This window comes from Mycetomoellerius zeteki, unplaced genomic scaffold, assembly GCF_001594055.1.
Source record: "Mycetomoellerius zeteki isolate Tzet28-1 unplaced genomic scaffold, Tzet1.0 scaffold74, whole genome shotgun sequence".
Taxonomy (NCBI): Eukaryota; Metazoa; Arthropoda; class Insecta; order Hymenoptera; family Formicidae; genus Mycetomoellerius; species Mycetomoellerius zeteki.
Window position 1 is genome coordinate 24284 of NW_017257764.1, and position 10030 is coordinate 34313.

Consider the following 10030-nt stretch of genomic DNA (forward strand, 5'->3'; position numbering starts at 1 on the left):
GTCGAAGCGCAAATCGGGATGGATGCGGAGGAATTTGCCGATGTAGTCGGCACGAATAAACCTCGTTTGCTGGTATAATATAGTATAGCCTGTAAGTTTCGTTTATTATGATATCCATATGTGTCATTAGCCTTAATGGGAGAAACGATCGATTAAAATATTATGCTCCTCTTAGATCATCCACTGATAAAACATGGCTACACTAAATTATACATGTCAATTGACATAATTATGTCGTATTAAATTACGTTTACAGATTCATTAAAAATCGTTATCGTGCGGCGTGTAATCGGCGCCGTATAAAAAAAGAAATGGAGAGATTACAAAAATACGCAATCCGTGAATATAAGACAATAAAAAAAAAAAAGAAAAAGAGAGAACGATAGGGCAGCATTTAAAAATCGGAAAGACCGTGTGAGGATCGATAATCACAAATTATTGTACGAGTCAACGTGGACGAGGGGCGTATTCTCTTTTCGCTTTGGTATTTCATAGGTGCGGTGGGTATAGCGCCTGCAATGTTAAACGATTCTCACGTCTCAGCCAGTGCTATCGCGTGCTCGGACTTTCTTTCCGAATCATTCAATATATGGCAATCTTCGACGTGCCGACATTAATTCCAACAACGACGGATTTACTTTGTATCAACATCAATTTTTTCATAGCCGCGGATGTTTCAGATACGCATTACTAAAAATAGAATATTCCTCGCGAATTATAAATTACAAATTACCGTTATTCGCTTTTGTGATTTTGAGCGAATTACGCGTTTTCCGAATACTTGAGATTCGATTACAAAAAATATCTATTGAAGCACTATCAGAGAAAAGTCTGTTAATCTTTCAAAGCTGACGTGGACCTATTGGACCTACTCTATTGGATAATAAAGAGTCTGTAATAAACAAAAATAATTCAATTTTCTTTTGTGGAATAATATTGTGATAAAAGATACATTATTATTTGAATTTACTATCAGTTCTTAATTCTTGTATCTATTATTGTAGCAATTACACTATTTTACACAAAACGATTAAATTTTCTTTATGTTACATCTGTAAAAATTTGGATTATTCTTATTAAAATAAACTAATAGTCACTTTACTTTACATGAATTGTGTCATTTTGGTTCCTTGAAATTAATTAGTGCCTTTTAATTAACATATATTAAATGGATCTCATAGATCCAATGTTAGTAATTGTTAGGCCCAGTTTCCAAACCTTGGAGATTTTGACGTCAGTTCTGAAAGGTTAATCCGAGTCCATTTCTCCTAATGTAGATTTACTTTAACCTCGGTTTAATTTATCAATTCGAACTAGAAAAGAATAAAAAGTAAGTTAAACTGAGACTAATGGTCCGTTTTTTGTGGCTCTACTAGGGTACACTTTTGGAACTTAAAGTGAGATAAGTATATATTTAATATTTGGCGAAAGCGAGAGAGTCCTAGTGCAATCTAGTGTAGGAATAAAAAAGACCTTAAAATTAATTTACATTGGTGTGAAAATTGTCAACTCAGTCTATATTGACGGAATTAAAAGCGAGGATTATTCGGCGACGTCCTCCGCGAGTGTATAGGATCACAATCGTAAGTGCTAAGATATCGATCCGTGATAAGGATAGCGACAACGCTGGCGACGGCAGAACCACTTAACGCGTGCTAAACATTTAGTCGATATACACATAAAGTGAGGAAGCGAGTTTAAACGCGCGAATCCTGCCGAGCGAACGGATTTCTTTCGCGAATACGCGATTACACGGTATACATTTTTCTGCGTGTTAACGTGTACGTGTATACGATAATCGTTAAATCACAAATATAAGTTTCTCCTTTCTCTCCTCCTTTCCATCGATCGATTACAGGGGAGACGACGATGTGGGAATAACATCGAGGTAAGTTATGGAGAGTGTGTTGTCTCTGTGTGTTCCTTTTATAATTTTCTTTTCTCTCGTCTCGTTGGTACCAGAAGTGTAATAAACGACAGCTCGACGACGCCGCGTCAATCGATAAATATTCGCGTCATCGTCGTCGTTGTCGCCGTAAATCACTTAGACCTAGATTCTTCCTCTCTCTTCTCTCTCTGTTGTTTTTATCTCGAATATATCGAACATCGCTGTTTGGATTAGTTAGTACCTACAATTAAGATCGGCACGCGGTATACATAGTAGTATAATGTATCCTATTACAATAAAGTCGCGGGGACCATTTCCTCTTTCACTCTCACTCTCACTTCCGCTCTACAACGCGAGAAAAAAATAGACCTGGACCCATGACCAGGAAGATGTCTTGGAAAGATGAGAAGATTAGCGAGCAGCACGCACGTCCTTCCTTACATTTTATCCGAGGGATGTCCTAAGAATGTCTCTGGGACATTCTGGAAACGATCTCAGAACGTCCTTTGGACATCTATAAGACATCCCTTGGAAATCTGTGCTGTATAGATCTCCACTTCTTCTCTTTCTTTCTTTCTTTCTTTCTTTCTTTCTTCCCTCTTTTCATACTGACACTCGCTCACACATAAAGGAACCATTGAACGCGCTCGCCGCGGCTCGCGACAGTGCTCGTCAAGTGTATAGTGACAATAGCAGGAAAATTCATCATTGGCGTACACATCGGGCACAACGCGCTAAAAAATAAATTATACTGTCGTCCAACCCTACAAACTCACGTTCTTCGACGCTAAACATCTTTCTTGCTCCTTCTCTCTCTCTCTCTCTCTCTCTCTCTCTCTCTCTCTCTCTCTCGCTCTTTTTCTCGTTTTATTTTTTTCTCTTATTCTTATCTTCGCTCGATGACTAGAAACATCGCTTCGCGCGGATCACTTGGTAAAAAAATTAGCGAAAATGGAAAACATCTGTAGAAAAAATAAACTCGCCTCCGCGAGGATAGCATCGTGGTCTTGGCTCGAACACGCGCCAGATCCAGCGCAGTCGCGCGATCATCAATTCAGCTCCCGCATCGCTATCCCGCGGCGACATTCCTTTCTTCTCGGGCACGATAATTAATACGATACAAGTCCTCGCGACTGGGCGGAGTAACTGGTCGATGGGTGGTCGCGCTTTCGTATATTGTTTTAAATTTACAACACGCCTCCGAAATCGATGAGACCTCGGAAATTCAATCTCGATACACGGTTACGGTCAGCTTGACGTCCCGGTGCAGCGACGACTCGGGTTTCCGTTTCGTTATCGCATCTCCTCCGATGATTTACGCGTGCGAGAGGGAAAACGGTTATTGTCAAGTAACATCGTCCGAGAGCGACCGCGATTCGAGCGGATCTTACAGACTGGGAGATGAACTTGCCCCGGTAAACAATAGCAATAACATTGCATCAATATTATAATTTTCCATTCAACAATGTGAATGTCATATTACACACGTTGTACGTAACAGTTACATTTCCTGTGGTAGGAAATTACAACATTGATGTCATATTACCATTAATTGATTTACTAAGCATGATGCATCTCCTTAAAACGTACGCGATATCGCCGACCGACTAGGTATCACTTTCATCAGCGGCGACTGAAAAGAGGCAAACCGGAAGACAGGCCTGCCAAACAGGAAGTTCCGGCCCAGAACGCCAAGCGTGCGCCGATCGCGAATATGAATAGCGAGAGCCTCCCCGGCTCCGCTCGGGTCTATTACAATGACAATCTTAATTGGCCTGCTCTGCGCTCTGCGCTTGTTTCTCGATCTTGCGCGCAAGCTCGGGGCTCATATGCGGATGCGGAAACGGTAACACCGGTTTGCGCAGGATCGTCGGCTTAACCTTGACCTGCGGCTTAAACGACGAGACCACCTGGCTGCCGCCGGTTAGGTGCATGTCGGCGAATTTGGCAACGATCTTAGGGGTGGAGCGCGGTGGTAGAGGTGATCTAAGTAGCATTCCTCCGCTGCTACCGCCGTCGCCGCCGCCGCCATCAATAACGATCTGATTCGAGCTGGCCGACCGGACGATCTCGTCGTTCTCCGCGTCGATAGCACTCGTTCCGTCGTGCTCCGCCGTCTCGATCCGCTTCAACTTGTTATTACCGATCGCGGCGATGGCGTTCTCCGAATTCGCAGTCTTTGTATTTTTCTTCAGGGTGCATTGGTTTTGCTTGGCAAAGCGCTCAGCGGCGGTACTCATGTCCGGCGACTCTGGACCGCCGGTCGGCGACGTGGCCGCCTCTGATCGGGTGGGTGGCGTCTGCTGCTGCGGCGCCAGCAGAGACAACGGCATTGTCGTCTCCTCGTCCGAACTGCTCAGACTGCTGGACGACGCAGACTTCTTGCCGACCGGGTCCTGCGCCGACAACGGCAGATCCATCACCAGATCGGGTGTGTGTTTCTGCCGCATCTCGCGGAACTCCTGAGACGTGCGGGAGTAGGACGACGATTTGGGGGTCGATTGCGTCTGCGAGGTGGCGCGACGCTGCCAAAGCTCACGATTCACTGAGAAGTTGGTTGTTGTTTGCTGCTGCTGCTGCTGCTGCGACTCCTGGTGCAACTCGTCGTCCTGCGTCACGATGGTCGTCGTCATCGTTGTTGTTGTTGTTGTTGTTGTTGTTGTTGTTGTTGTTGTCGTTGTCGTCGTCGTCGGCATCGCCGCTATTGTGACGATCGTTGTCGAGGTCGGCAGAGAGTTTGCGTGCGACAGCTGCTGATGCTGCTGCGCCATTACGCTCTCGCCGACGCTCTGCGACTTCCAATACTGCTGTTTTCGGCCGGCGCTGCGTTTCGTTACGATACCGTCCAGCGACGACATTGCCGTCAGTACATTGCTAACCAGATCCTCGCTCGCGACTTCCTCGTTGCTGTTTCCGCCTCGTTGCTGCTGAGCACAGTTCACGCTACCGCCGTCGATGCTGTCGACATTGTTCTCCAGAGCGATCTGGAGAACGCCGTCCGCGTTGTTCCTATGTTGCTGCTCCGAATGCATCTCGTTTTCCGTGGGGGAAGACGCTCTGACTGGCCTCAACGGAATCACGGTGTCAGCCTGCAAACAGTCACGGGAACAATCGCAGCGAGACTCGAAGCGCGCGCTAAGCGAGGGGCTAAATGGGTATATGTTGCCTGAGCGAAGCCGACAGACGGGTCTTGTTTACTATTGCGGGGAATACGCAGATACAACGTCGTCTTGATCTATCAGCGATCGTGCGCGCTGTAACGAGATACGAATTATTGTCGAATTATTATCGAATCACGTCTTCTTCCTTCTATTCAGGGAGTCTCGCCACCAATAGATGTATCTTTTAATCACCGAGATAAAAGAATTTATACTTGTTTTTTCAATACTGAAATATCATCATAATTTTCAAATATGTTAATGACCAAAACTTTGTCGATCTTTTAAAACGAATCAGCGTAACAGGCGATGGAGTCCTATTTTTCATTCATTTTTAAATAAATTTTGCCTAGACTAAAATTTAAATTACAATTTAAATTACAAATTAGTTGCTGACACATTTAATATTAAGAACGAAGAGGAAGTAGCAAATAACGTTCACAGTTATTAAAATTTTATAAAGATGTCAACGACGAATTTGTAAGAATCTCTAGAAAGGCCATCCAATGGTAGTGGGACACCCTGCAGATAATTTTCTATGTAACAACGTGTATAGATAAAAATTGGGGCGAGTGAAATAATTCGTGAATAGTTTACAACTGCACGACATAACGACAACGTGAAATATATGTATGTAAATACCGAATGAGAGGAGTGCTGATTATGTAATTAAACAAAGTACATTAATAAAAAAAAATTGATTTCAAGAAATTTCCATCTAGTAATATTAAGGGTGGACTTTATATGATTAAGTTGAAGATGAAAATTATCAATTTATTTTAGGAACAAGAATAAATGGACATAATTCTCTTATTTACTACTACATTTCAGACATAGAAAATTAAATTGTGTAATAAAACTTATTAAAAATATACAAGTTTTCTATTAGCGAATTCGGTTGGACGCACTAGTGCGCAATAGTGCATATTAAAACCGTTGTCCACTGATTTGATCTGTGTAAAAGTAAACGGTAAATATTTCGAATTATAAAAACAACAGATTTTTTACCAGATTTTATTTAATAGCACAATAAAGTGTATCGAAGATTTCATGGTACAATCCATTTTTATATTTATATTAAACGCATACATTTTTACGTCAATTCGTATACGACGGCTTTAATGTGTACCAGTGCGCCTTAAGTGGATCCTATCGAATTCGATATGTGTATTACATTTAAAACGAGCTCGAAAATTTAGAGTACATAGCGTTTCGCCACAATTCTGTGATTTCTAAAGAAGCAATTTATTATATTTTCTAGTCCAGTTTTCCTCAGGACACTTTGCTTTACAAATTAAACCTAAAATAGACTATTAGAAAAATTTACAAAATGATAACAAACATAAAACTCGAATTTTCGCGTAAAAATTAACATTATTATGTTATTACCATTTTGTAATAATATTTTTCTATCTATTTTTTTCAGATTCAATTTATAACAAAATGTCCTCAGGAAAACTAGATCATAAAATAATAAATTGCTTTTTTAAAGTCCAGAAATCGTGACCAAATTCATCATGAACATAGTATCTGTTTCCGGGTTAAACAGCCAAACTTAAAATATGAATTTAAGATCTCAAAATAAACAAAATTTTCCTCTAGAAGTTTCCTCGCAAACGCTTCGTTTAAGAGATATCATTTAAGAGACTTCTCTTAAGTTACAAAACTATGATATAGGAATGTGAATATAATTTAGGTTTATTTCTTTTACTGCTTTACAATAATCAAAATACAATTATTGAATGTTTTATTCAAAATGATGGTCTCCAACCCTGAGATAAACATTGCACCTACCTGATAGAATGAGAAGCTGATTGACATTGTACGTTTGTAATTTCTTCGCGTGCTTGCATTATCTGCTTTAATGATTAAAAACCATTAACAGGCATTTCATCCACTTTTTGCTTCAGAGAAAATAAAATCACAAGAGGTATTTATGAACAAATTTCCAGAGAAAAATTTTGTTTGTTTTGAAGTTCTAAATTCATATTTTAAGTTTGGCGATTTAACCCGAGAACACCCTGCGTAACAATCAATAATAGCTCGAACGAAAACTTTGTCTCTTAATTCGTTTCCTTGAAAGAAATTCACAAATTTTTCCTCCAATTTAATCATACAAACTTCCTGTTCCTCTTTAAACATTCTTTAAGAAAGTATTCTCGAAACACGATCGATTTGGAATAGCGTCCGTAAAATTGTGAAATTTCGAGATATTATTGCTAATCAGTTACATGCAAATCAACGCACAAGTATAAAGGGATAAAGTACACACACGCACGCACATACGCATGCACACACACAGGACAATACCACTTGAAGGGGACAAGATTAAAAACTGCTCGTAAAACTGACAATGAGGTACACATAAGCGGGTACACATACCGTCGTAATAAACGGTGAAATAGCTTACCTCTCTTTCTTTCTCTTTATTTTCCGGATGAGTTAATAGTGGCTATATAAAACTATTGCAATGAGTGAGATTACTCTCTTTACTCACCTCGAAAGCCGAAAGGATATCCGCTGGAAACAAGCAGGTCCCCCGCGCGCGAGCGACTTTTCTTTTTATCTCATCCACAAATCGATGAGGGAAAATTCGCTCTACGAAGAAACTTTAGGAAACTCTCACAGAACTCGATAAAAGAAAAATTTTTTTTTAAAGAAAGAAAAAGAAGCTTGAACACATTCTATCGTCGAAATCTTAATCACGCGAGCTTAACGACACAACACGACAATCATAAAAATAACTAGTCACACAACTAACAACACTGACGATCAGTTTTATCGAACAGTTTTTAGTCCACGTTTCGTTCTGCGTATATGTATGCGGCGCGTGAAAACAGCACGGCTTTTCTCGCCAACTAAAGGACCAAGAGACTAAACGTATATCTGGAAACACATCAACCATCCCAATCGTTAAAACAATCATTAACAAAAAAGGAAAAAACGTAAGGAAGAAAAATCAAAACTTACATACGCACATAATAAAAAACGGTGCAATGAAGGACAAGACAACAGGTGGCGAACAAGACAAGAACAACCACAAGGCGAGGACATGCAGCACAAAGTAAACATGTGTATTTATATTTTATTTACAGATGTATCGTACAAATTCGTATAAAAGTCCTACAAGTGCTCGTGTGCTATACCAAACTGTGAAGTTAACTTAAAAAATAAAACGTCTCTATAAGAGCAAAATGCTCTCCTACGTCTCATCGTCTTCCCCAATTCTGCATCATGACAACTGCGTTGTCAGTTCTGCCCGCGAAACTCTTTCGGATACTTATACTATATCTCAAAATCACGGCAACGATCGCATACATTTCGTGACAAACGACAACTTGTTGAATTAACCCTCGAATTTATTCAGCCACTAAACTTTTTTTTTTTTTTCCCCGAGAACTTTTTCATGAAGAGCAAAAGGAATTTAACATTTGATCATGAGAGAACTGCGCGGATCATACAACGAAACGATATGAGGATCTGATATCATACAAGTGCAGTGCAAGGCAAGAGAGTGTTGTCAATCTGTGTTGTGCAAACGGCGGTTTCGTTCGCTCGAGAATATAAGACGAAAAAAAAAAAGATATTTTGTAACTCTCGAACAGCCATGCACCTGAGTGCGCGTCGTGAAGAGTACAGAGATAAAACTCTGCGTCGCGTCGGTGCGTCGGTATGCTAACAGTGCGACAAATACACGCCAAAAAGCGAATACAAGGAGGAGAGAGAATCGGGCACATAGATTGAGTCAGATCAACTATTAAACGGTAGTTTCTAATACCTCTCGACTGATGATCGGCTGCGCCGATGACGAGATGCAGGGCACATTCGTCACCACGGACGCAATAATACCGCTGGCGTTACTATTGTCCGTTATTATGTTCGTCGTGGCGGACGATGACATGTCGGACGCTGCACCAGACGACCAGGTGCTCGGATTCGCCGACGGGCCCATCAGTGGCGAATTGTTGCTCGACAATACGCTATCCGCCATCTTCTACGCATAGATTCCTCGCTGGACGATTTTAAAAGTTCCTTCTCACGCTCCTCATCCCTGAGAAAAATACAGAAATGAAACGAGATTAAAACTTGATTAAATAATAAATTCGGATTTAAAGCACAAATTAAATAGTAAATTTACTTATAAATGATAATTTAATTTAAACAACGATCTTGACAAAGATCGAAGACTTCACATATATTTTATAAGAAATTGTCTCCCAATTAGTAATGAGTCATATAGTTTAATGAAACTTGCAGAGAGCTATGAACACGATAATTTTTGCTTTAACATTCTGAAAATTATCAATATTTAACGTTATGTGTCATATAGAGAGTGGAGACTAAATTACATTAAGAGAAAAATTTTTAATATTTGTGATTATAATTGTATGGTAAGATAAATATAACTAGGAGCTCCAGTTTCGTAATTATTACTGCTATAATATTAGTAATAACAATTATATTTATACAATATTAAATCTCATAGGACCGTACATGTGAGAACACAACCAATAGGAAATAAAAGTCTTTAACGGTCTAGCTGGATCTAAGGTGCTTGTATAATTCCGTGTGAACTACGTTATATACTACGTGTGTAGTCCTTTAAACTGCGTGCCGAAATGATTTTTCGGTCACAAAAATCATTTCGGTGCGCATTTTAAAAGACTACATACGTAGTATATAAATTCACACAGAATTAGATCTATAGTTCTGTATATTAAAAAAAATATATTATATACAGGGTGTTTCCAAATTAAATGGCAAAACTTCGGGAGCGTGTAGAGGAGTAAAAAACTAAGAAAAAAAGTCCTATAGACATATGCTCCTTTTTGCTTTGTTTCGCAGGAAATCACGAAAAAAGAAAAAAATATATTTAATTTATTATTTTAATTATTTTATTTATAAACTTTTTAATGAAGATTTTGTTCGAAATGTGCACCTCTTGCAGCAATACAAGCATTGCATCTGTCAAACACGGCTCTTG

General features: G+C 39.8%; 1 protein-coding gene across 1 annotated transcript in view; it reads right to left on the reverse strand.

Moving 5' to 3' along the window:
- Positions 1-1120: 1120 nt before the first annotated feature.
- LOC108729503 (SLIT-ROBO Rho GTPase-activating protein 1) overlaps positions 1121-10030 on the reverse strand; it is a 73894-nt gene continuing 64984 nt past the window's right edge. The window contains 3 exon segments of the mRNA XM_018458654.1: positions 1121-4977; positions 8825-9036; positions 9039-9097. Of these exon segments, the coding sequence (XP_018314156.1) occupies positions 3655-4977; positions 8825-9036; positions 9039-9097 (1594 nt within the window). The 3' untranslated portion in view covers positions 1121-3654.